This window comes from Rhodamnia argentea, chromosome 5, assembly GCF_020921035.1.
Source record: "Rhodamnia argentea isolate NSW1041297 chromosome 5, ASM2092103v1, whole genome shotgun sequence".
NCBI classification, from domain to species: Eukaryota; Viridiplantae; Streptophyta; class Magnoliopsida; order Myrtales; family Myrtaceae; genus Rhodamnia; species Rhodamnia argentea.
This window is the reverse complement of record NC_063154.1, coordinates 28,991,238-29,018,987: the sequence shown is the minus strand read 5'-3', so window position 1 is coordinate 29,018,987 and position 27,750 is coordinate 28,991,238. Positions and strand designations below refer to the sequence as shown.

Below are 27,750 nucleotides of genomic sequence, written 5' to 3'. Positions count from 1 at the left end.
CATTGCGGATCTTCGAGTGTCAACACCTTTAGCATCCCAAAAGAAATCACTTTTCCTTCTTCGTTTTCATCGTTTGCCACTACTTCTCTCATTCTTTCACATCCTATTATAGTCATGTGTGTGAGATGCATCAAATTTGCGACCGCTGAAACCGTCACTAGATATACCAATCCGGAGGAACTCTTCACCACTAACTCCGTCAAATTCAGAAAGGATGTCACGGTTGGAAATAATGTTGTCAAACTAGGACAATCGCAAACCTTAAATTTGTTGATGCTTTGAAGCACTTTTGTGATTAAATAGTCTTCTTTCCGGACTCGCTTTAGGTTGTGTAGCTTGCTCAACTTAAGTTCTTTTAAGTTTTCAAGCACTGGATGTTTTCCCTCATCCACAAGTCCTCCATCGGGGAATATATCTTCAAAGGAACTACAGAAAACCTCAAGGCTTTTTAAATTGGGAAATATCTGGAGGAGAAAGTTGGAAGGAAAACCCGCCCTTTCATGATGAAAGCATGCCAATGTTAGTGCTTCTCGCTTGCCAATGTCATCAAAAAGATTTTCATTCTGTATCCTCTGAATATCTTTATCGACTAATAAATGTCTCTCTAAGGTGGGAATGTCCTGCAAATTGTAAATATAATGAGAGCAAGTAAGTTCAACAATGTTCGACAAAATAAATCATTGCAATGTAAGGCATATTAAGTCGGTTTATTCCCATGGCAGGTGGCCTTTTCCTTACAATTCATTAATCTCTAGAGCCTGCATAAAAGTATCAAGCTTCTAAAGTCGTCATACATATACAAACTGCAACCAAATGCTCATATAATTAGATAGAAAAGGCAACAACATCAAAATCCATTTCACCCAGAAAACATCAATAGAAAGATGGTCATCCTGCCGTGATTCGAAAAGAAATTGCTAAATGTGTGTGCCCGCTTCGCGATTTAGTCCGTAGGAAATTCACATCTAATCCATATAAAAACCTTTGAGGTCGATGCGGTCGGTTCAAGAACCATCCCGACCAAATTCATCCTTTACGAGGAATGTCTCATCTTGTCAACAAGGATCTACGGTTCCTTTGAATTTCAAGTGACCGAGATGCCCCGATAGTGCCACTAAAACATTTTGGGTGCCCGCGAATGAAAAGTGTGTATGAGAGCACATAAGACATAGTGGGTGAATTAAAGAATAAAGAAGAAACAGAGGAAGAGCAGTTTTAATAATACCTTCCGAGCCGGAAAGGACAACATATTCATTTTTTCACAATGGGTCACTTGCAATTCCTTCAAGAATGGCCAGTTCAAAGTGAGAAAGTTAGGGCAGAAGCTCTTGAGTTGTGGCATATCATGTAATACCAGAGAAGTCAATACTGGGAAAAGAAATTGAGCAGCAATTGAGTGTGGACTGTCATCTCCACTCGCGCTCGAGACTATTTCCTCAAGCCCACAAGACTCCACTCGAAGTTTCCCAAGTTGGGTTAGACTTGTAGCCACCCAATGTGGAAACAAAATTTCAAGGTTCTTACGGTTCCGAGCTTCCACTTTATGCAAGTATTTAAAAGTGAAAGTTCCTTGAGGGCCGCGAGTCCATATTTTGCTTAATTTGTCCATGTGGGAGAGAACTATTTCCTCAAGCTGAGGAAATTGTACCTGCCATATTGAGAAAAACGGCGCAGTGAATATGATTACACTGACTTATGATCTCAAAGACGAAATTTCCAAACTACCCTAGCTCTCACAAATCATGAGAATTCTACAGCTTGTTAGTTACACATAAGAGGGAGGGTCGTAGATGCTTTCTATTTACAAATAACAGAAAAAACAATAATTAGGCAAAAGAATATGTAAGAAAAAAGGCCCCAAAAAAGGGAAAAAGTGTAGTGACCTGATCAGCTGGTACGTGTTAATTGCCTTTTGAAGCAATGATGCATATCACATCAAACTCCGTAAAGAAATTAGCTTGTTCATTAATTCAATGAAAACAAATTTGAAAATTGCTTTCAGTTCCGCAAGACGGCAACCTCCCTTAAATTCTATCGAATGAAATTTGCAATTCTTTGAAATTTAGAAACGTATCTTGTTTCAATTTATAGTCAATAGTACATGGAACATTGTCTTTTAATTGGCTTACCCGAAATTTGTTACTGGCAACGCTTTCTCCGTCTAAATTTTTGAAAGTTCCTATGACAACTTCTCGGACTCTCCAATTTGCCGATCACAAATAAATGTACTGTTTTACTTCAGTGTGTGCGCATATACAAATATATATATATATATATATATATATATATATTATATCCCCTATTTTCGATAATGCAACAAAGTATATGGTAAGGATTCTTGGATTTATTTGCTTCAAGTTGAAGATGCAATTCATTTTCAGTTGACCTTCTTGGAGAAAACTGATTCTTCATTTGTGATTCATTGATTTATAATTGGTAACCAATTACTGAAGTCGGAAGTCGGTATACAATTATGAAGTTTTAGTCGGTGCTGACACTTTCTTTTCCTTTTTTTTTTTTGGGGCGCGGGGAAAGGGGGAGAGGAGGAGGAGCCCCGGGGGGGGCGCCGGGGTTGGGGGTGGAGAGAAGTTGGTGTGGACACTTAACTACAATATCTTGAAGCCTGCAATACGTAACCAACTTCTTATCCTTGACTTTGCCATGTGTCGAGGATTTTGGAGTTTTATTTGGGTGTGTGGAGGCAACACTAAAACGAAAACAAAGTGGATGTTGCATTTGCACTGGAACTGAAATTGTTTGTTCCATGTGACGAGTGCAACGCGCGCCATTCTATTTCCAAATTCCAATTACTGGTTCCATCCATACTTCGATTTGACAAGATAATTAACCAAAACACCAAAAGCATTGGGTTAAGACAAAGAACGCTAACCTGTGGAGTGAAGAGGGAAGGGGTATCCTGATCAACCTGCATCCAAGAATGCCAAGTCAAACTTCTCATCTCGGGGCAGTGGGCAATGGTCAACACTGTTAAGCTAGGACAATCCAGCGCATGATTCTTTCCCGAGAGGAAACTAGTTAAATTGGGCAAGCATTCCAGCGTCATCATATAGAGCATCGGGAATGTGATCTTCTCCACCACGCTTACATGCCCTTCTTCCTCTGCGATCACTTCTTCCATTTCACCACACTGCTTTATTTCAATCTCGCGTAGATTTGCAAGGCATCGAGCCATCGATGGAGTGAAAGCATATCTCAAGTTGCTGCAATTATAAAGGGTCAGAGAAAATAGAGAATTGAAGCGCATCGTTCCTTGAAGATCTTTGTTCCATAGTTGCCTCAACTTCGGCAGATTGACCAGGCCCAAATCTCGTAGCTCGGGCAGCACCCGAGTGATTTCCACAGGCTCAAGCCCTTCAAGATTGAATATTTCTTCCAAAGACTCGCAATTGTACACTTGCAACCTTGTCATTTTCTCTAAAACAAGCATCAATTTGGATGGAATAGCGTTAACAAATGATGGACAATTATCCACCGCCAGTCTTTCTAATTGCCAAGATGACTTGATGGGATTGAGTTCACTATGCCACTTTCCAATCAGCTCGGGGAACTCAGACAGCCACATAAACTTTACTCTAGCAATCGTAGCCTGTTAGAAATGCATCATTTAAAGGTAAACTTATAGTTAGCAAAAAGTAATTACTCTATAGGTTATTAAGACTATCCAACTGCACAAAATTTGATAATTGATGCATACCATATCTTCAAACATATTTTGGATAGTGGTGTTGAGGTTTTCCTTCCAAAACCACACTTCATGTTGAGGCTTTGGATCTGCTTGTGTTTCTACTTGTATTCTCTCTAGCTTTGGCGCAACTATTGGTCCCTTAGAGAAGGACTGCATGTTGGGACATCCACTCACTATGACATCTTCCAAGAGAGGGAACACCAAAGTGTATTCACTTGAGCTAAAACAACTCAACCTTGTCAACCCATCAAGTTGTATGTGCTTCAACTGATTGAAAGTCACTGCATACCCCTCCTTACCCCCATCGTCACTAATAACTTCTTTCAACATTTTACAGTTTCGTATCCTCAACTCTGTGAGTTCCGCCAAGTTTTTAGCCATGGTCGGTGTGAACATACTTGATAGACCATCACAATGTGACACATCTAGAGTCTTCAGATGTTGAAAGTAACTTGACGAGGATAATAGCTCATGACTTGGGTCTTCTATGGCTTCCACATTTCTGCTCAGCTTCTCTAGATGAGATTCACATAGAACGAGCTTTTCCAAGTTGGTTAAACTCTGAATAAAAAGACACATGGATATTGCATATTCCTCCGAGAGATGACGAAGCTCAAGAACCCTAAGCATGCAAAAGAATTCTTCACCATGAAAATCCCCATGCCATATCTCCATCTGTCCAGATAAATCCAATCTTAGCTCTCGTAGATTTGGGAATGCACCCTGAGAAGATAGTCAAATCAGAGTCTGAAGTCAGCTTAGTTAAATGAGTACTCATGTGTCATGGTACAAGTCCTGCACATCTCGCATAATATCTATAGTTTTTAATATGTTAAGTCGGCGATTCAACGAAAGAAAATGTGCCCTCATGCAATAAACACTATCGTTGATTTTTTATATTTGACTTGTATCCGTATTTGAACTTAATTATATCTGTACATTCCCGTTTCTATAAGAAACATCCGTTGTGAAAATAACGTCTCGATCAATTATAATCACAATTCCAATAAATTCATATATCAATGCAAACAAAAATGTCACGTCTTCCCTTTTTAGCATAACATCAGTCATCTTAATAAGGCTCAAATTAGAAAACACTCTTGTGCCTGGTAAGATCAAACCGCATGCCACGTGTTTTCGATCTTTATGGTACTTAAGAGACTAAACTATCGGAATTAGCCAAAACCATTTTTTTTAAGGGGGATAATGGCTATGCATTCTGTCACTACTAGAAGAACATATGATGTTTCCGTGTTATACTATTTCTGTGGATTCAAAGAGAGTTGTATAGTTTACATCTCCGTATGTGGAATTATTTGTATGATATGCTTGGCTGTGACCATAATCTTCACTTCAAATATTCACAATCGAAGCAAAACAAATAATCCTAAGTCATACCTTTTCGAACAAGAAGAGAGGTTGTTTCTGTAGTGGCATCTCATTCTCAATTTGGGAAGCGAGTATCTCCACTTTGTTACAGCCATGCACCTCCAAAGTCTTCAATGCTGGCCAACCTAAAGCATTTGTTCCTGTGTAGATGCACTTCAACTCTGTCAGATGCTCGAGCTTGAGGGAGGTTAACTTTGGGAAGACAACCCCAAGAACTGGTCCTTCCATCTTGATGAGTTCTATAATGCCACATGCACTGATCTCCAACTCTTCAAGTTGGATAAGATCTGTCGCTACTGAGGCTGGACATAGAGAGGTGAGGCTCTTGCAATTGGAAACAGTAACAGAATGGAGACACTGCAATTTGACTTGATGGTGGAGCTCCTTATCCCATACACTCTTCAACTGTGGCAATTCATGTAACACTAGCTTTTTTAATTGGGAACGAACACCAGGATTCCCATCTAGAGGATTCAGTGACTGAAGTTCAAAAACAACTTCAAGCGAACCACAATAATATACATCCAAACTTTCCATGTTCCGAAGCCGTCCAACAATGCAAGAAGGAACAATGTTCACTAGCTTATCGCATCCCAACACCACAAGTGATTTTACATTGTGGAAAGAATCCGCAGCAGCTTGATTGTCCCATATCATTTCGATATTATGCATGTCATAGATCTCTAATGTCTCCAAGCGAGGGAACGCAACCTATGGTATTCACTCACAAAATTGGTGATCCATTTAAATTACAAATTCAAGAACTTCCAAGATGTTAATGTAAATGAGTTGCCAAGGGGAGAGGGGGAATAATTAAGTTGCATAAAAGGAAAGAAAAAAAGAGAAAAAAAATTAAGCACATGGAGAAGTCAAACCACATGTAATAAAACAAACGCTATTAATGTGAGCTAAGCATATATTTTTTACATTGGGCAAGATGGTAATTTGGATATGCCCATATTTTGTACTGGACATACACCACACGAAAACGAAAAAGAGAGGCTTTACCGTACATGTTTTGACATATAAATGCAGTAAGAAATATTTGAAAACAAAAAGGAGGATATTCCTCAACCTTGGCATATACTTGAATCAAATTATCGAAGATAGTCATAAATACCTCATCATAGGTGGTTAAAAATATCTAAGAAAATTGACGTATCAATCCAATTTTACAGCCTGTTGGGCTGCATAACAATGTTATTTGTGGATGTTAATTCAGAGTGAAACCACTTGTTCACGCTTGCAGTGCCAAGCCAGCCGTACATTCAAAATCGCTGAGACATTTACATTCTTTGTCAAAATCAGAAAGCCGTTCATCTAGCGTGATTTATCAGTTAGTTAGATTAACAACAATACTTAATTTAGGATATTTTCTTTTGGATGTTGCTAACTGATAACAGACGCAGATCATTAATTAACTGATTATTCTTTCTCTCATTACTAGGTAATTAGCAGCATCCTCATGCATTGTGCGGGTGTGGATTTTTTGTTTTCTGAAATATAGGTATTTGTACTTTAGTATAAATGATTAGAATCGTATGAATCTCCCTCTCTTTTTTTTAAAAAAATTAAAAAGAGGTTAAATTCTTAGTTACTGTTATGTAAAACGTAGAGACTCGATAATAGTATAAAATCCTTATTGTCGTAGTTAAGGGACATTGTATACATAACTGATAATATTATGCTAATGTTGAGTATGGGGCCCAAAAATAGTTTTCCTTGCAAGGAGGATGATCAACATCTTGTAATTGAAAGTCTACAGTGATATTCATTAAGGACTTTTCGGGGAGCACTTCATAACAATATAATTAATTAAGTTTTTCAATGACATTCTCATTCGATGACGACCTGACAACAGTATAACGTTCAGAAAATTGGCCATACTGTTTGTCACAACAATAGTTGGCCAGAAAATTTTGAATGTTTGGTCAAAGTTCATAACTTATAAAGAAATGAAATTTATTACCTGGGTGATTAAAAATTGTAGTTTAAGTTACAAAATCCATTACTATTTAGTTACAATGACTGAATTCAACCCCGTAATTTGAGAATTAACAACTGAACTCCTTGAAGATTGGGTATCCGACTTTTATATCTGTAGTGATTTTCTTTAAATTCTCTCAATTCAACTTACAAGGCAATTTGGATTGTAACTTTACTTTGACTTATCCAGAATGCAATCAATTTTAACCAAACTTGACTTCGTAAGTAATTTAGTAAGTTTTTGCTTTTGTTATGCTTTGCCTGCTGTATAAGTATTTATTTGCTTAGCGTAATTAGTAATTACGTGGGCCTGACAATGATTTATACGCCTATATCTTTCTTTGTAATTTTTTTCAATAGTTCGTGTGATTGATCCAACTCTTGCTTTCTTGGGATTGGCGTGAATGGAAACTTGCTAATTGTTTGTAGTGGCATATGGGAACTTGCAATGCTCAGCATGCAAACTTCCGCAATACAATTAGCACATACAAGTGATGCCAAGTATTTTACTCCGACAGTTCTTGTCATATTTAATATTTTGACCTAACTAGAATTACGTACCTCATGATTGAAGAGGGCAGTGGCGCGTGATTTAACATAATCCTGATTCCTAGCCTCTCGTGAACCTGCCATCAATTTTTTACACGATGGAAAGAATGTCATTATTTGTATTTCAAAAGATGCCAAGAAGATCTTCATTGATGAAAATAACAAATCAATCTTACACTTTTTGCGAGAGAAGCACGTCAAACTTTCCAAAGATAATCGCAAATAAGTCAACATCGGGAATGCTAGAATTCCTGATGTTTCCGTTTCCAACCCTTCTTCCTCCATAATGATCGCCTCCATCTTCTTGCAATACACCACTTCTAGTTCTCTCAATTGTGCTAGAGATTTTACCATTGATGCCAAAAACAGAAACCTGAGGCTGTGACAGCCAATCACCTTTAGCTTTGTTAAACAATGGAATCTCACTATTCCACAAGGATTCTTGTTCCATATGCACCTCAAGCTCGGCAAGTCCCGTAACTCCAAGGTGGTTAGCTCGGAGGGAGTCTCAACATTTCCGCTGGCGCTTGGTCCATCAAGGTCAAAAACTTCTTGCACCGAAATGCAATCTGCGATAGTCAAAGTGTGTAGCTTATGTGAATTTACCAGCGACCTGAAGTTGAAAACCTTCGAGAGAGATTTGCACTCCAACAGCTCAAGAGATTGAAGATTGCTCAGTTCCACTGCAGATTCTTCGCTCCATATAGTTTCCAGATTGGGAAGTCCAGACATAGTTAAGGTCTGCAAGGATGGGATTGAAACCTGGCGGAAAAACCCATCAACGATAACATTAGGAAAGACAAGCTGGATTTTATACGTGCTATTAGCAGGTTGTTCATGACTTTCGCATTTACAAAAATATTTGATAAACAAAAGCTACTTTACGATCCTGAAAGACAACCACTCGGTTTTACTTTTTATTTACAGCATAAGAAGGGATGTTGTTACAGTTAGATTTTGTTTGCGATTTAGTAACGACAACGGAAATTAATGAACCATAAAGCAAAAAGTAGTTTCAAAGTAAATTACTTCTTAAAAGTTGCACTAGGCCTGCTAGGAACTAATTTACTGTCTCACAGGGGAAGATTACTACCAAGAAGTAATTTAGCGGTTTCAAAGAGTAATTTAATGCTTCACAAGGAAAAATAACTATCATAATAGTCTAATTACTCAAGTAACTTCCTCCTGTCACCCCTGGACCCTCCGAACTAATTTATGCATGAAATATCATATTTTTATCCAACGATGTCCAATAAGATATTGTATCTTATCCAATGACATGACGATGTTCTCATTACTTATTATATATGGTCATATCTTCTCACGATGGGAATAATCAGTATTTCTTTATGGCTATGTATTTCCTCCTATCATCAGTATTAACTTTTTCGGGGCATGGATCGTCTCCCACGATCCTTACAACAACATGTAAAGTTGCTCGAAATCCCCATCTGTGCAACAAATTTAACTTCTCTGTGGTTTGTTCATTGGACTATTAGAAAATGCAAAACAAGATAATTGGTTCTAAGATTAAAGGAAACTAATTATAATCAACGAAAAGATGTAAAACAAAAGATATATGACTATCGTTATCATCGCCATCATCCTTGTAATCTTTTCATTGCTATTTTTGTTTTCATCGTATTGTTCTTTTCCTTGCATCAAAAGGAGGTAATGATCTAACAAAAATTAATGCTGACATGTAATAGAAACGTTAAGAAGAACAACAATAACAGTTTTGTGAAAGACTGCTTATGAAACATTGTTTAGTACACTTTATTCTGAATATTTCAATTTTCAAGGTACATATTGCATATGACATGAAGATAATCAATGCATTGGAAGCTATAGAGTTTCCTTAATTAGTTTCTCAACAACTGCTCCCGGGGCCCTGAGGCACTCTTTAACAAAATTCTAATATTAATTGTATTAATAACAATAGTAACAATGCCTTTACTCAACTTTGCTATATTCATTTAGCAACTTTTACTAATTTTAATCTGCGGACAAAAGAGTAATTTGAATTTAAAGAAAATCTCATGTTGGCGTGCTTATCTTTTAGACAATAACAAAGTTTTAGCTAACTGAATCTAGTGGAATCCATTTCACAAGTCTATGAAATTACTTTATCATTGAATACTCTATTGCCAAAATTCCTTTCAGTTTTGCTTCATGAACCCTATTTACATAAGTACACTTGCAGAATGTATGTAAAAAGTAACTCATTACCTATCCCAAACTAAGTTTATGTGGAATTCATACAATCAGTTGGATTTCTACAAAATGAAGAGAAACAGAAGATTGGTTTATCTAATGGACAACGAAGGCACGAATGGATAAGGTAAATTGGAACCGAATGAACTGAAAATAACAATATGAATATGCATTATGATCTATGTTACATCTAATTGGCAATTAATAAATACTATATTCTTTTGATAGAAAGTTACCTGTTGCCCGTTGAAAAATACAGCTTGAGTGGCAGCTTGGTTTTCTGATGAACTACTCAAAGGAGCACCCCGGCGGATAAAAAGTTTTTTATACCTGGCAAGTCACGCAACTCCAATGCACGCAAATTACGCAACTCAACTTTGCCACCTTCATCAGCTTCTCCAATCTCCCGCATCAAGTCGCACTCGATAACTCCGATATCTTCAAGCTGTGGAAGTTCTCTCGTAATGAACAAGGAAACAAAACTTCCATTTTGAAACAACGCTTGACTCGTACTTTTTCAATGTACGGAAGGACGTGGACGAGATATGGCTGTGGCATATCTTCTCCATGTTGATCGATCTTCGAGAACTAATGACTCCAACCTCTTAAAAGCAAGTGGAGGAAGGCCATTGGAGGATGTAATGGACGGAGGGACCATTCTCGACATGTAGATGCTTCAATTTTGGAAAACCTTCTAGGGATAACTCGCAAATACTTTTAGGTTTGTTCAATCCATCCAAATTCAGATCATCAGTTTTGTCCAAGATAGTTCGTACACATCCTTTGTGGAGAATATCATTCGTTGGATTCAACTTGAGCTTCAATGCCGTTGATGTTTTGTACTCGCTTGACGAGTGCCATGTACCGCCTATCCGGATTCCGTATTTGGTTAATTTTTGTAGGTTTAAATCCTTGGGCAAGACATTCGGATCAGGAATTGATACGTGTAGAGAGTAGAGATTCTTCATGTTATTCAACTCAATAAGGCAGGCATTACTTGGTGGAGTTTGCTCCATGGCATTCCATTGATCAAAGCTATTCTCCACATATAACTCCTCCAATTTGATCAAGCTTCCTAGCACACCTGGTTCGATTACCTGAAGCCTCGAGCAATGGTTCAAGTCTAATAGCCTCAGCTCTACCAATTGCCCGATTTCTTTCGGCAATCGATGAATTTTGGAGTTCGCAAAGCTGAGAATTTGTAGCCCTTTTAGGTTGCCAAGACTGGCTACATCCTCTACCGAACAGTCATCCGGACATAAAGTGTGTAAGTTCTCCAAGAGTTGAAACGACAATGGCGAATGAATGAGATGTATCCCCGTGAGATTTAGGACCGTGAGTTTCCTCATAGAATTGAAATATGAATCCGGAACATCAAGAGGTTTATTGTTCGTCAACAACAAAAACATCTGCATTTCGGGGCAATCTATTTCTTCAGGAAGCTCCTCCATGTCAACGTAGGGAAAGCATGTTGCCCTACAACTTTTGAGCTTGTCCTTCGACCACTCTGTTATCAACCTATCTTTCTCTTTCAACACAAGAAAAGGGTTATCTCTGGAAGCAACCGAGGCAACAAACTCACGAACCAAGTCATGTATTTTGAAACCATGAACATCTCTATCCTCTAACAAGAGGGAGGAGTCTTGAAGAGTGCGGATGGATGATGCCAAACTTTCTCTAGCTTCTTCCATGCTCTTGTCTTCTCGAAATAACCCCAAACCCACGCCATATCTCACCAAGTTTTCAAGAGATGGCTTAGAGACGCCACACACAACACAGAGCCGTAACAGTGACTTCACATCCTCGCCTTTTAAATGGTCGTAACTCAATTGCAACATCTTATTTGCTTTCTCACCAATTCCCTCGTTTTTAGATAGCTTGAGTTGTTTTAAAACATTCTTCCATCCCGATAAATTAGCGTGTTTAAGAAGTTTGGCCATTTGGACAATTAGGAAAGGCAAACCTGCACATTTTTGGAGTGCTTCCTCCACCAAGGGTTTGAACTCTTCATCGCGAACTTTGTCTCCGACATAACTCTCAAACAATCTTCTTGCCTCCTCCTCCTGCAGCTCCTCAAGAAGTAAGGGGTCGTCGCAGCCCATTTCTGCTTGCAAGACATCTCGAAATCTCGACGTCAACAGCAACTGGCATCCTATGACTTTGTTATCATGACCGCAAGGAATGCCAACTGATTTCAAGTCCAGCGGCTCCCACAAGTTGTCCAGTATTATGAGCACCTTCTTCTTCTTCTTCTTCTTCCTCTCCTCATCATTTTCTTGTTTCGTCCTCTCCTCATCTTCCAACCTCTCGTGCAGAAGCTTCGCTCGCAAGCTGACATTCTCTTCCTTCTTTATGTCACTAAGGCCCAACCCGTGTGCGATCTCTCCTTGAATCCTCTTGATGTCTGGATTTTCCGACACGTCGGCCTTAGCGACCAGATCGAATGACCTATCTTCCCTTATTCTTCTTTCAACCTCTTCCAAAAGGGTGGACTTGCCGATCCCGCCCATCCCATAAACCCCAACCACGCTGTTGCGGTTATCAGCAAGAGCGGCCATGATTTTACGTTTGATCGAAGCTCTGGATTCGAAGACGACATCGTCCTTGGTAGAAGGAGCGGAGACGGCAGTGACATTCCCCGGAGCAGGATCAATGGAGGAGATGTCCCTGAATTCACTGCATTCTCGAGCGAGTCGCTGAAGGAGCTCGATCTTATCCTTGGCCTTTCTGCTGAACTGATAGCGACAATGGGGGTCGGGAAGAGTCCCGTAGCAGCAACTCTTACTCGCTTTTTCGAACTCTTCCAACAGCTCTCTCGCCTCCTTCAAGGCCTTCTCTGCACTCTCGTGCCAATCGGTGACTAGACTGTAGACCGTCCGAATATTGTTTCTGGCCACTTCGACGGCATTGTGGATCCTCTCAGCCTCGTACGCCAGCTTCCCGACTTCCTTCTGAAGATCCTGGGCGTAGCTCTTGGAGGAGATCACGTATCCGAATTGGCGCTTGACAGGAACAACTACCCACTTCAAGACATCCCACCCAATGGAAACAACAGAATCCATCGACATTTTTGCTTGATTTTTTTTTTTCCGAGAAAGAAAGAGCGATAAAATGGGGAGACCGAGACCGAGAGCGAGAGAGAGAGAGAGAGAGAGAGAGAGAGAGAATGATGGACAAGAGCAGCAGGTAGTGAAGAAGAAGAAGAAGAAGAAGATGGATTGGCCGAGGAGAAGACAGAGCAAAACAGAGCAAGAACGATTGAGAGACGAAGAAGGCAACGAGATTTGATTGCAAAAAAGGATGACGAATCGAATCAATGGGTAAGCCTAGTGAAGTGCATCGGAGTTCCAGCGATTGAAATTCAATGAGGTTTTGTGAAGTGTATGCCAGCTGGGGCGAGTCCAAATAATCACCAATTTCGGCTGCTGGGCTTTTTCATGAAGCATCTTTATAAAAGGTAAGGCTTGAGATGGAGATGGGAACGTGCACTATCTAATGTTTATTCGAATTAATGCATCTTCTGGTCCTGAGCAACATGCATAGCTCTTTTTTCTAGTCTTACAGCTCCATCATATAAAAAACTAAATGTCGACGACATTTTTACATGGATGGTTGAATCATGGGAGTGGGTTAGTAATGCACGGCTGCTATTTCGGAAATAATAACTTTACTAAGAAGGTCATAGAACGCGAAAGTGTAGATTAAGAGCCACACAAGGGCACAGAATGTTTCAAAAGCCGACATGACTCGCTGGTGTGTCCAGTCAGCATTAGAATCCTAAACGGGCGTCGTCTATTAGCTTTCCCCCAAGTAAGTGTTGGCATGAGCAGGAATCCCTTAATTTGTAAGGGATTTTATTTTTTCTTCTAATTTGTAGTGGTTTCTTTTTTTCTAATTTATAGAGGCTTGACTTGTTAAAAAAAAAAAAAGATGAAGAGATAGGGTGAGGTGTTTGATTGAGTATGAAAGTATATTGCCAAACCTCGTTAAATTATATGTTCTTTATCTGCTTTCCAACAATAAGAACACTATCACCAAATTCAATGAGAAACTCCAATTTGAAACCATAAGAGCCATTCAACCGAAAATTGCTCCCCAAGTCGGGTTGCCCCCAAAATTAGCAGCTCAATCTTGCAAATGGAGAGCGGAGAGCTCCTCTGCCTTCGGCTCCAGGAGAAATTACAGGGACTCAAGAGACACTATCCGAGTGTTGGACGAAATTTTCTAAAGAAATAACAGCAATTCATACGCCCGAGAGCCGACGATTCAGGCGCTCCGGAGACGGAAACATGAGTGTAACGATGGAGGAGCGATGAGTGAAGATGTCGTAGAGATCATATAGGAGAACATGAACGTGAACGGGACCCATGGATGATACTACAATAGAAACCGTGGAGTAATAATGCGAGGTGGAGATTAGCTGAGATTTTGGGAACAGGGATTGTCATCGGCTTAAATTTTGGGGCTCACATCACCCGACCGCGGATAATCATCCTTTGTCTTTTGTTTTGTTTTGTGTTTTCTTTCTGCCTCTATTTGACTAATTCCTTCATTGTTACTTTCGTTAGTAATCTTGATCTCTTGCATGTGACTTGAAATGCAAGATCCTTTAGTTTTCAGATTGTTTAACCAATTTAGCTTGTCATTAGTCTATTGGTATATTTCCACATTAGAGCAAAAATATCTCGTGTGTGATGTCCCATATGCTAAGTCATTTACGAATAATCAGCACCTTCGGCTCTTTAACTTTTTTTTGCAAGGCGTCTTTATTAAAGGTGGACTCGAGATGGAGATGAGACACCCCACTATTTTATGTCTATTCCATCTTTGTGGAATTCTCTCTCATTCTTTATCGTTTCTCGTGAAATTTTCAAGTCGCGTAGAATTTGAATTGCAAGATCCCTTAATTTTCATGTTACTTTACGATAATAACCAACTTGGCTTTAACATTAATCTATTGGTTCATTTCGACGTTGTATCAAAAATACCTAGCGTGTGAAGCTCCTCATGCTAAGTCATTTACGAACTATCAACGCTTTCGTCTCTTTAGCTTTTTAATTTTTTTTTATAAAGCAGCTTTATTAAAGACGGACTCAAGAGGGAGATAGATGAGACACCCCATTATCTAATGTCTATTCTATTAGGCAACGTGCATAGCTTTTTTCTCCAGTGACAGAGCTCTATCCGACGAAAGAATACATGTGGACGATATTTTTGCATGAATGGTTCAATCATGGGTTTCTCGTAAGAATGTATGGCTGCTTTCTTGGAAAGAATAACTTTAATAAGGATGTCATAGAAAACGATAGTATAGGATAACTTTGTGCTTTGAGTTGCGCAATGAACAAGTATTATCAACTAGTGGTGGTGGCCACAGTTCGGAACCGCCGGTTCCGGTTCGTGGCCACCTTTGAACCGGAACCGAAACCTTAAGGGGCGGTTCCGGTTCTGGTTCCGGTTCCGAACCGGCGGTTTCGGGTCGGTTCAAGGGCTTGTTCCGGTTCAGCCCATTTTTAAATTTAATTTTAAATTTATGAATTACAAAATAAAAAAAATAAATTATGAAATTATGAAATAATAAATTATCAAATATAAATTATAATTCAGTTGTACATTATAATCAAATTTGGGGGGAGAAAAAGGGGAGAGAAAAGGGGCTTGAACTTAATGAATTATCATTAGGCGCCTACATATATTCTTGGGAATAGAAAAATCAAAGCTCATGTAGTTCTTTTACATTTGATAACCTCAATTTATCTCAATCATCAGTACCTATTTCGGTACCCGTAACGGTGATATCCCCACCATCATCGAAGAAATCGACTTCATTATTGCTATCCATATCTTGTTGTCGGTCGCATCTATCAAGCCACCAGCGTGGACCAATGTCTAAGTCTCCTTCCTTTCCTCCATTGGGAAGTGGTCGTGCACTAATATCCAATTAGCGTTGACCGTTAGGCGACAACATGTCTTGACTTTTCATGTCTCATAATCCGAACTTTCGCAGGTTTTTGTAAGCAAAATAATCAAAGTCATCAGGGGCGTTTTGTAATAATGTTGATGAGGACCTTTTGCATAGCAACTACCTAATATATGGAGAATAAGTGCACATACTAGAAAAAAAAATTACCATATGAAGGGTGTGTTTTTCAAAAAATAAACATTGATATCACTCATAAAAATGAATGAATGCAAAATGTTTACATCACCGTAAAAATAATTAGGCATAAAATGTTATCAATAATAAAAATATTTTCCGTTGACTAATTTTTCTAAAAGATACAAGCATTTATTTTTTGGAAAAAAATTTCAAATTTTTTATATTTCGTGAAACAAACACACTCGAAGTTAAGCATTCTCCTAGAGTAGGCAATTGTTTTCACTACAATCTAGGGCTACGGGTGTGGAGGCTAAGCCAGTGAAATATCTTGCCAAACCAGCTAAGCTCGGGCCTTAGCCTGTATAGGTGGCTTTAACCCAAAATAGCTTGCACGCAACTTGAGGGATTTAAACGGAGGATTCCCTAGTTTTCAGCTGAAAATTTCACGATGCCCCAACCAACTGCACCAATCCTAGAGTTAAGCAAGCATGATATTTTTTTAGTAACGAGCAAGTTTAGTCTACATTTCGTAACACTTCCTAAGAAATGATAATGCCAACGTAAAAATTATCGTGCTACGGATGTTCACTAATTGTATGAGAGAGATGCTCAATAAGTATAATGTTAAAGCAATAGTAGTATATGATGGGTATTCATCATATTGGCCTCGGATATAGTTGAATGTTAGTACATCCTCAAGTACTTTTTCTATATTTTAAGAGGGGCATTCATCATCAACTGATCTAAACATAAAATTAGATGTTTGTCGTTAAAAAGCAGTCCATACCAATCCATTTCTAATATATTGATAAGATTGCGTGTACGCTAAGTATATGCTACTTGTACTTGGTAAATGTAATATTATAAGGTTAAATGACTCATATATGGTAAAACTTTCATATGTTGTAAAGACATTCGCTAATGGCAAAAACATGTTATTTTTAGTTCTCTTTTCATTTTATCATAACAATATCAACAAAAATCAATCAATCCAACCAAATAAAGATTAATCGAAAGAAAAGAAAAAAAGATTATAATATATATATATATATATATATATATTCATTTAGGCTGCTTTTGTTTTATGAAAAATGAATGATTTGACAAATATTTTCCTAAAGATGATCACTCATATCGCTTATAAAAATGAATGAATAAAATATATATTTTATCTTTCGCAAAAATATTCATATATAAATTGTCTTCGACAATAAAAGTATTTGCAATTAGCTAATTATTTTAAGCCATATAAATAATCATATTTTAAAAAATGTTTTTCGAGCCTATCATTTTTTGCGAAATAACAAGAGCCCCAGGTTAAAAAAACATATTTTGGGGTAGTTTTAATGGTCAAACCAATGAAGCGGCTTAGATTCCTGCCTTGACAATTAAACTTCAAGAGAACAATACACCGCAAAAGGACACAGAAAGTTCCAAAAGTTACATATGACGCTTAATTTAGTGCCAAAAATTTCTTATAGATCACTTAAGTGCCAACTTAAAAAAAATAATAATAATAAAGTGCCACCTCTATGTTGGTCGTTGGAAATTTCGACGTGGCTCTTTTCAATTAAATCCTTAAGCCGACGTGACTCGCCCATGTGTCCAGTCAGCATCAAATCCCTAAACGACGTCATCTACTAGCTTTCCCCCATATAAGTTTGGGCGTGAGCAGGAATCCCATAATTGGTAGGGGATTTTATTTTTCCTCCTGATTGTAGAAGATTCTTTTTTTCCTAATTTGTAGAGGATTGACTTGTAGAAGAAGTTCATCTGATGGTATATATATGGGTCTATACATATATGATGAAATAAAAGTAGAAAACAAAAAAGAGAGAGAGAAAGGGTGAGGTGATTGACTGAGGATGTAGGCATATTGTCGAAACTCTTTAAATTCTATATTCTTTATGATCTCTATCTGCTTTCCAACAATCAGAACCCTATCAATAAATTGAAAGAGAAACTCCAATTTAAAACCATAACAGTCATCCAACCGAAAATTGCCACCCATTTTGGTTTGTCCCTAAAACTAACAGCTCTCTTGCAAATGGAAGGCAAAGAGCATCTCCGCCTTCGGCTCCAGGAGAAATTGCAGGGACTCAAGAGACACTATCCGAGCGTTGGACGAAATTTTATAAAAGTAACTATCAACGCTTTCGTCTCTTTAGCTTTTTATTTTTTATGAAGCAGCTTTATTAAAGACGGACTTATGTCTAGTCTATGAGGCAACGTGCATAGCTTTTTTCTCCCGTGACAGACAGAGCTCTATCAGACGAAAGAATACATGTGGACGACACTTTCGCATGAATGGTTCAATCATGGGATTCTGGTAAGAATGCGTGGCTGCTTTCTTGGATGGAATAACTTTAATACGGATGTCATAGAAAACGAAAGTGTAGAACAACTTTGTGCTTTGAGTTGCGTAAGGAACAAGTTTTATCAAGTCCAAATTTTTCTGATCACTTGTGTGCTTTTTTCCAGGCCTTGCCCTTTGATTCGACTGCTTAGCCTGTAAGTGTTCCTATTTATCATCTAGAGATTTCATTCATGTCATAAATTACATAATCTTTGATTTTCTTCTTCTAATGCCACAATCAGTGGGAAACTTCTCTCTTAATTGACTTTACATTTCAGACTAACATACAATTCTATATTAGAAGTTTAAGGAAACACTCAATATAATGGTCGTGTAATAAACAAACATGAGGTGAGTTCAAGGCTTGACTTCTCATGTTTTGTCTTTGAAATTTTCACAGATTTGTTGATCAAAGGCCCTTCCAGTAATCCCTTTAAATCAAAATGAAAAACAAAAAACAAAAAACAAAAAACAAAAAACAAAAAACAACCTCAGTTTGTAACGAGCATTTGAAATTGTTTTTTTTTTTTTACCAACCACAATGGTTAGATTAAACAAAAACATCCAAACTTAATATTCCCACGTTCTCGTTCTATAACAGCATTCTTCCAAATTGAGGAAATATGGATACTTTTTTAAGATAAAATCATGGAATTTTGTTAACCAGATCGATATGCGACCCGACTAAAAAATTTGTCCAAGTATTTCAAGTCATCGTGACACGGATTAATGTGGTTTTTCAATAAGACCTTCTGCTGCGAAGCCTTGGCCCATTTTGAATCTGAATGTCAGGTCCAAAAGCTCTTTTGAAGCCTGACCCCTCCCTCCTTCCAACCGTAATGGCATGGAATCATGCCCATACTCCTTGCCATCTGTGGATCACCTTAAGCACAAGTTCAAGTGAAATGCATTTGCGGAAGGTGGAGATGCCCAAAATTGACATAGGAAAGGGATAAGGTGTTGTTTCTAGAATATTACCTCTGAATAAATTTAACTTCAAATCGCGGAATAAAAAAATCAAGACAAACAAAATATAGATTCAGAATCTGAATAATATTCAATATGTGATTTCGGAGGTAAATATGCAATTTTCTGTCAAGTGCAAAGTAAAGATTTTTTTTTTTTTTTTTTGGTCCAAACAAGAACTTTTCATTGAAATAACTCAAGAAGGAAGGCCCGAGGGATGGGCATCAGTACATAATAGCTCCCACAATGCAAAGGGAGGGGAGGAAACCCAGTTTAAAGGTAAGGTATTTTTCCTATGATTTTTAGCCACCCAGTCAGCAACGGAGTTTGATTCTCTAGGGCAATAGGACACTTGGGCATTTGGGTAATTCATCAAGATATCTTTGCACTTAAGGATTGGCACATGGGCTTCCCACGTGTGCTGGTGGGGAGTGGAGATAGCTTCCACTAAGACCAAGCAGTCAGTCTCAAACTCAAAAGTACAATCTCCAGGAGAGAGAAGCTCAGTTAAGTCTTCATCTTCAAAGTAAAGACTTTAGAGATACAGAAATTGCACACGACGGTTATAGTAGTTTAGCTTAAATCAAGTTTACATCCACTCTCCCACGTTAACAGCCGATTGGCTGAATTTCACTCGATAAAACAATGAATTACGTTATTGCAACTTGTCCCTACCAAAAAAAAAAAAAATCACGTTGACAGTCGATTGACCTTTTTTGGCCGCACGTCTTCTCAAAGCTGCTATCTCTAGGCTAATGTACAGATGAGTCCAGCAAAATGGGAAGGACCTTAGGCAATGAATGTGAACGATGGAGCTCGATTTCGTTTCCGTTTCCGATCGAGAGAACCTTGATTTTGAAAGAGGAATGAGACTTTGAATCTCCATCTCAATTTTAAATAGACAGGTAAAAAAGAAGTATGCAATTTACAGTGGGTATGGCATCAAATGGCCCAGACTTGCGGAGACTACGGAGGCTAAGTGTCAAAGGGATGCTCCCAGACAGTTTGTGGTGGCTACCTCCACAGGGAGAGGATGTCTATTGTTACCGTGTTGAGCCACGACGAAATGGATTGCCAAAGATTAGCGACCGATGTTTATATTGCATCCTACATTTTCTGCAAAGACGTTAAGAGGAACATTTGAAGTTGAAGTATGGGTCGGCTGTGCCAAAGGATCAAATGCTATCAAGCAAGGCGCGTTGCCCCTCGAAATGATCGGATGTACGCTCGAGGATCGTCACAAAAAGCTGAGGTTACTGCAGGACCATCTAATGGGTGTTTCAATTTCTTTTCACATTGCCTAAAAGATTCTGGTAAATGAGCAACTTACTGTTCTCACGGATGCTTGTCATGGGTGAAACGGGTGAAACAGGGAGCGAAGCCTGGTATTGTGAGAGGTGCTGCAAATGTTGAGAATAATTTGAGGACATAAGCTATTATAAATTTATAAAGACATGTAATTTAAGATTCAAAGAGAGCTTAATTTTTCAGGAAACTTGTTAAATCCGAATCTTTTCAACATGACTATGTCAAGCGAAGCGAATTACTGTCTTGTTAATATTCTTTTCAATGATCCGTTATTCTCTCAAGATTGGGCCTTGTACATGAAGATTTGGTGGGCTCAAAGGGCCTTCCCGAGCCTAACAGGTCCATTCCCATTATCTTTTATTACTTCGTATTTGCTAATGACCCATAATTTACATGGATGACTTTCTTTTGATACCTTTTTCGGACTTCAGTTCAAGAAATTGAACTAACGTTTGGACCCCCCCCAAAAAAAAAAAAGCTAACGTTTTAATACTATATGTACCAAGCTCGTCGTTTGAGCGATCAACCAATAAAAAGCTTAGTAATTTGAATTCTAATATGTTCTTCAATCTCTTTTAGGTGGTGGGTGGATTTAGGGTTGAGCAAGATAGAGTTTTGTCGAGATAAACCGATGGAGCATTACTTATTGAATGCTTTAATAGTCTATGAACCGCAATGTGGAGCTTTCGGAGAGATGAGCACCATGCATGATGGATGAAGTTGATGACGTTTTCGGCTAATGGGAAGAACTTTAGCTATTGACGATATTCATAGAGAGGTTAGTGCGCGATATTATCCAAATTTCCTCGAGATTTCTCGCTTATACTTACATAAAATCAACACTAATGTCATGCTCGTTATGGAAATGTTGCAGATGGGGGTGTCTCTGAAATTGACGAGCTTCCTCCAACGATAAGGACTTGTTACCTCGCCATGTACAACACCAGCAATGAAATTCCAACATCATTCCCTACTTGCACAAATTTGTACATGTGACGCCCGGGAAATTTGGACTATGTAAATTTGTCCGAATTCAATAAAAAGAAGAAATTGAATTTTAGTCGGTGCAAATTTTTGGATCACAAGGACATAAGTGATGATTTTTGGACGAGTCCCGAAATGTTGTTCGATTTCGATTGGACCTCGAAATCGTGGTCACCGCGACTTAGGATTTTAATCGTCGCGCCTAAGCCTTTTTCCCGGACCGACCCTAGCCCGTAGAAATCCAAATTTTACTCTCAATCGGTTGAGCCAAAAATCCGATTAGTCCCGATTTGTCAAATTACGAAACCGTCCTTGGATATTATTCATGTGAGACAAAAATCATTATTTGGATGAGATGTGTGGGCCCCACTTTCAGTCAAATTTGGTCAAATCTTCAGCAGCCCACGTGACCTCTCTCTCCTCCCTCTTCTCTCTCTCTCCCGTTGCTCTCTCTCCCTCCTCTGTTTTGCGCGAGAACAGCCCCCCACCGTGTGCAACTCCTCCTCCCTTGGCTGTTTTGCGCCACCACCACCTCCAGCCACTTCCTCCGACCACCAACCTCCTCCGCCACCTCACCGCCTCCACCTCCGGCCGCCGCAGACCCGCTGGAAAGCCCAGAACAGCCCCGGCGCCGGACTGCTCTGTTTTGCGTCCGAGGAGTGCCCGAGTTGCTCCGGCCGTCCCGAGCCCCTTCCGACCACCACCCACCACCACACCATCTTCCCCTCGACTTCCAGACACCATCCCACCGCCGCGCGCCGCCCCGGAAGTCGCGAACAGCCCCGGAACAGCCCGCTCAGTCCTCTTGCCCTGTTTTGCGTCGATTTGCTGTTCGCCGTCCTCCGCCGCGATTCGGTCGTACCCACTGGCCGCCGACCACCCAAAACCATCCTCCTCCACCTCTAGTTGTCCCACGAAGTCGCCGGAAGTCGGCCGCCGCCCGTAGAGCCCGATTTGAGCCCCGATCGGACCTCCCCTGTTCTGCAGTTTTTCTCTGTTTTCTGCACCGGTTTCTGCACCGTTGCTGTTCGGCCACCTCCGGCCACCGTCCGCCGCCCCCACCTGGTCCTGAAGGTCGTCCTCGACCTGTAGGTGAGTCCCCCAGCCTTCCCTAGCCTCGCCTCAGCCCGCGAGATCGTTTTTCCTCCAAATTCAGCCCGGTTTCCCCTGTTTTTATCTCTGTCGGTTCTGTTTTTCAGCTTCCGTCGCTCGCCGGACCTCCAATCGGTGAGCCGCCACCGTTTGCAGCAATTTCACCGCCGAACTCGTCACTGTTTTTCGGCCGTGAACAGTGCCGCCGGTGAACAGTATTTCCGGCGTGAACAGTGTTTTTCCGCGTGAATAGTGATTTTCGGCACCGGTCTCAAAGTTCGTGCCGAGGAATTTTCAAGGATCGCCAATAATCGTCGCGGGCGGGGCCGAGTTCGTGTCACCGCCGCTCAAGTTGAGATCGCCCGAGCTAGTTAAAACTGTGAGTTGACCCTAATCCTTGGTTAGGGCGCTAATTGCGCCTAGAATTAGTTAGTTAGTCGGTATGACATTTAGGTAGATTTGATTATGGTCGGATTAGTTAGAAACCCGGTTTAGGGTAAATGGCCATAATCGATTAAATTAGAATTGTCTGTGGCTAATTGATGATAGGCGAACTTGACCGTATGTTGTGATTTGATCGCGAGCGAGCGATAGGTTAAGGACGAGCGATCGATTGGCAATTTTAAATCAAACCGGCTAATTAATGACTACGGCACGAAATTGAGCCTTTATGTGGCCTAATCGAATTGGTTTATTCGTGTTGAATTGATGACTTTGTTTGGGCGGATCGCCGCGTTGAAATGTTGATTTGAGTATCCTGGATGCTCGTTGAGTGAATTGGCGTGCGCATATGCATATGACCGTGTGCAAGGTCAAAGACATATTTTAGCATGAAAATGGCCTTGGGGCCGAGTCTTTGAGCACGTTTGTGTGAGCATCCGGCCTAAATCAAAGAGAATAAATTGATTGATGTGTCGAGTGTGCTGTATGGTCATATGAAGGAACGATGATGGGTTTTCCTGGCAAGTTCGTCTTGTACACGTAGTACACACCGTACCATTTTTATGGAACCACACGACTTGCCAGAAGCACGATAATTCATGCCCCGTATGGTACGTACGGTTTTAAGGGATTATCGGATGCCGGTCGCAGCTTGTGATGGACCGAAGCCCCGTATAGGGATGCCTACTTGCCGTGCCGTGCAGGGTGCACCGGATACACCGCTTGTAGTAGCCGTTGCCGAGAGGGAAAAGGAACGTAGCCCGGTCCTGCCGGAAGAATGCGGGATCGCATTAGTTGTGAGAGTCGATCACGCCGGTCGCGTGGATCCTCATCACCGTGGCGCCAAGAGCGCGATCATCGTTAATAATTGGACGTGTGTGGTGTCCAGTGCATACTTGTGAGTGTGATGCGTGTTCGGTTAGTTGTCCGATGTGGCTATTGAGTGGAGTCAAGCATTGCATTATGTGTGGCTCAAGGCTGGTAAGTATGCATGTGGGTGATTATTGCCATGTGATATGACGGCTGGATATATGTCTATATCGTGATTTTTATAATCCTCGTTAACCGAGCTTAGGCTTGATTCACCGAGATTTATATCTCACCCCGTTGTGGGAACCACTTTCGGGTCCCAAGTGATGGAGCTTTGCGGGTACCGAGGCCAAGTTATGAGGGTAGTCTTTTGGAGTAGATGAGAAGTTAACCTTATTGACCCGGTAACATTTGAGGTCTTAGTGAGCTGCCCCGAAGTATGGGGTTGTATATATTTCTGTAGCTCAAGAGGATTAAGACTCATCTACCGTCTTGTAACTGTGGATGTTACTTTTGACTATTTTCCTTGGTATGTATTTCCTGCTATGCTATCCCGCTGTTTTATTTGTCCGGGAGAATTGCACGTTTCGCATGCGCCGTAATTTCGTAGGTCGATGGCTTACCCGGGACGCTATCATTCATGACCTGAGGCGAGTAAAGTAGGGATGTCGCGAGCTCGAGAGTCGGGGCGTGACAGTACATATCACCCCTCACTAAGTTAGTCCATTGCTGTTGAATTTGTAATTGCAATCTTCTGCTTCAAATTCTCCTTCTGGGTCATCAACCTCTATATAGCTATAATTTTGTTGCGAGATCACATCATGGCTATAATTTTTCAGCTTTTACCGGCATTTCACATGTCATTGTCGCTGCGCGGATTGCTATCCAAAACGCTGCAAGAAATGCGACCCCGAGTACCGCCGCTCATTTGATGGATCAGCACCATTGTCAAAACGAGAATCCAAAGTATGAAACACTTTGCCTATTTTGCAAGGCAACGTGTCGCACACATGGTGAAACTAGAGTTAACAGTTAATGAAAGTTCCATTCTATCCATAATTCCCAGAAGTACACTCTGTATGCTTTCGTCTGCGATGTTTGAGGAATGATGGACGAAGCAAGACAGTAATAACAACCGATAGCTCAATAGCCAGGAAGCCTCATCTCATGGTAATTTCCCCATATATTACGGAAGCAGTGCCCGAAAGCTTCGGATTTCAGGGGCTTTGTCCACAGACGAAGCCCCAAAGCGAAACTGTATCGGCCTACCAATCTTCAATTTGGACTTGGTTCGCAGCCTCTCGTCCCCTCAAAAGCGAAGCCCTATCTCCTGATTTTGCACATATCTTTTACTTCATGTTAGTAGCGAATTGCTCTGTATCGTCCATCAAATTCTAATATATGCTGGAGAAAGATTGCCCAAAAGCGATCTTGATCCACATTCACATTTGAGTATACCGTCCATTCTTTCACTATAATAGCGATCAGAGCCGCTTGAAGAGAATATTTTCTAGATGAACTTGCTTATTGTGATCCCTATGAAAATACCGTTCCTTTGCATGAGTCAATTATGTCCCGGGAAAGTACCAAGTAGTCATTTTTGGAAGGCTATTTATACTTTAACTAGAAAACATTAGGAACCTAATTTATACTTAATCTAGAGTCTTTTGCATATTTCATGGAAACAGAGTTGGCTTGGCGCAGGACATTCTCTCTTTCCTTTTCTGTGACCACCTCAACGGTGACAGATACTACTTGAAGGAATATACTGAAAATCTCTGTTAGATCAACTCTCCACGCTACGTATGAGTTCGATTCACACTATGTCGGATCAAGACACGTGTACCAGGAATTTTAGAAGACGCAGCTTCACTAGTCTCCAGAAAAACATCAGGAAATACATCACCATTCCATTACTTGCAGCAGAAAGATTCGCTTTCTTCGATCTGATTAACTAGACAAAACATAGTGAAGCAGAGATTTTTCTGCAGGCATACCAAAGTTTACGCCTGAGTGTCGACATTCTTTCTGAAAATGGAGACTTTGAGTTCAATATCATCATTTCTAACAAGCTCGAACAGACAGATATCTCCTTTCTTTACAGAAGTTCCTCTCTGAAATGTGGCCCAACCAGCAGAGAGCTTTCCCGAGCCATGCTGTGGGTAGTACAGGAGCTTCACTGGCCATGATCCGTCTAAATTGATGCGTCCCTTCAAAAAACCGCCTGGAGCAGTCCGCAGAGTTGGTTTTTTATCAACAAATGTTCTTTAAGTAAGAACATAAAACGTATGATGATTGATGACTGACCCAAGAAATGTTAACCAGACCATATTTTTATAATCTCGTAGGAAAACCCGAATCACATAGGAATACGATGGTCCCTTACAAGGAGGTAATAAATTTCATTCCTGTACAAATTTTGCAAGTAAGAACTGTTATCTCGGGATCTTTTCTTACCGCATCATGCTTTAGATTATTTGACCGGACAACTACTGTGAAGGAAGGATACTGCAGCTCATATTTGTTGGCTTCTTTGAGAGCCGTAGTTACCCGCGAACGTTTAGAAGTGAAGGTACAAGAAGCCAGCATGGAAGGGCACACCTTATGTTTTCAAGTTTCCATCCGATTTGAATCAGTCAGGCAGAGAACGTAAGAAAAAAACGAGGCAAAGCACATGCATTACTAATGGGCTAAGATTCACACACCTTTTTAATCGTGTGCTAAAAGCTTCCGTTCTTGATCGGTTTGGAAGCCTTTCGATTTGGAACCTAGTCCGAGATTACAGTGATCATTAACATCTCCCATTTTAGGCAGGGCAAATTCGACGGTGTCGAGGTTCGATTTCTTGCCGTAATTAGCATTCATTAGCGAATAATGTATCTCCGTTGCGCTTTTGTCAAATATGAGCACGTGAAAATCCAAGTCCCCGACGTACTTGAAGACTAGGAAGTGGCCCTCACAAATTGAGAAATGCTCCGCAAATTCCTTCCATCCCTTTGATAACCAATCCATATCATCCCATTTTTCCAATTCCACACTCCAACTTCCACCGTTCGGAACCCTCAAACGCACCGTTTCGGGAAGATACTTGCCATAGTTTCTCATAAACATTGTCGGAATACCCTAGTTTCTCATAAACAAGCGGTGCTGGATCTGTTTTAACACGAACCGACTCGAAAGAAAAGGCTAGCGCGTAGAACGCGTCAGCCTTCCAAGCCTTGGTACATCCGAAAGAACGCTTAGGGAAAAGAACTTACAAAGCGAAGTGTGTGAGAGAGTATGATCTTGAAGAAATGAGGTGTCTCCGGTGCAAAACTTCGCCGGTTCTGTTCATCATCTCTTGGGAGACAAGACGTCATCCCCGGAGCACAAGTTGTGTAACAATCTAAAGAAGACATTCGTTCCTGGGATTGCGGGACAACTACCTCTGGGAAGCTGTTCATGCTCAGTAATACGAGTGGCAACAACCAGATTAGCTCATCATTACGACGAAGAAAAGTCATTGATAGACAGAAAGCTCGTTAAGAAGAACGCATGGGGAATCGAAGGCATCAAAAGTGGGACGACGTGGGAGTTGATCGAAATTAGACCAAGAATAACTAGTTGACTTCGATGGGGACTAAGTGGGCTAGCTTACTCAACACTCTGAGATTCCAATAACTTGTTCAATTCCTTCTATTAGATCCTTCGAGAATATGGATGAATCGGTATGAATCGACATAGGTCGTAAAGGGGGCAGGAACGTAAATGACAAGAAACTTAAAGATACGGAGATTAGACGCAATCGTGGCTAGCCATGTAAATGCAAGGAAAGATAAATCGTAGCAAAGTAAAGATAAATAAAATTAT

General features: G+C 40.2%; 1 protein-coding gene and 1 long non-coding RNA gene across 2 annotated transcripts; one reads left to right on the top strand and one right to left on the bottom strand.

Moving 5' to 3' along the window:
* Positions 1-96: 96 nt before the first annotated feature.
* On the bottom strand, positions 97-12,912 carry LOC125315313. The gene is made up of 12 exons (XM_048279764.1): positions 12,293-12,912; positions 10,458-12,202; positions 10,216-10,282; positions 10,081-10,174; positions 7,807-8,392; positions 7,643-7,707; positions 5,105-5,806; positions 3,716-4,429; positions 2,891-3,607; positions 1,226-1,648; positions 372-620; positions 97-243 (listed from the first exon to the last, which is right to left on the bottom strand). The coding sequence occupies exons 1-12, from the start codon at positions 12,910-12,912 to the stop codon at positions 97-99; spliced, it is 6,129 nt and encodes a 2,042-aa protein (XP_048135721.1).
* Positions 12,913-17,564: 4,652 nt separating this feature from the next.
* Positions 17,565-26,090, top strand: LOC115731040. Its single transcript, XR_004014210.1, has 3 exons — positions 17,565-17,576; positions 18,716-18,724; positions 25,778-26,090. It is a non-coding gene; the product is annotated as an uncharacterized LOC115731040 (long non-coding RNA).
* Positions 26,091-27,750: the final 1,660 nt, after the last annotated feature.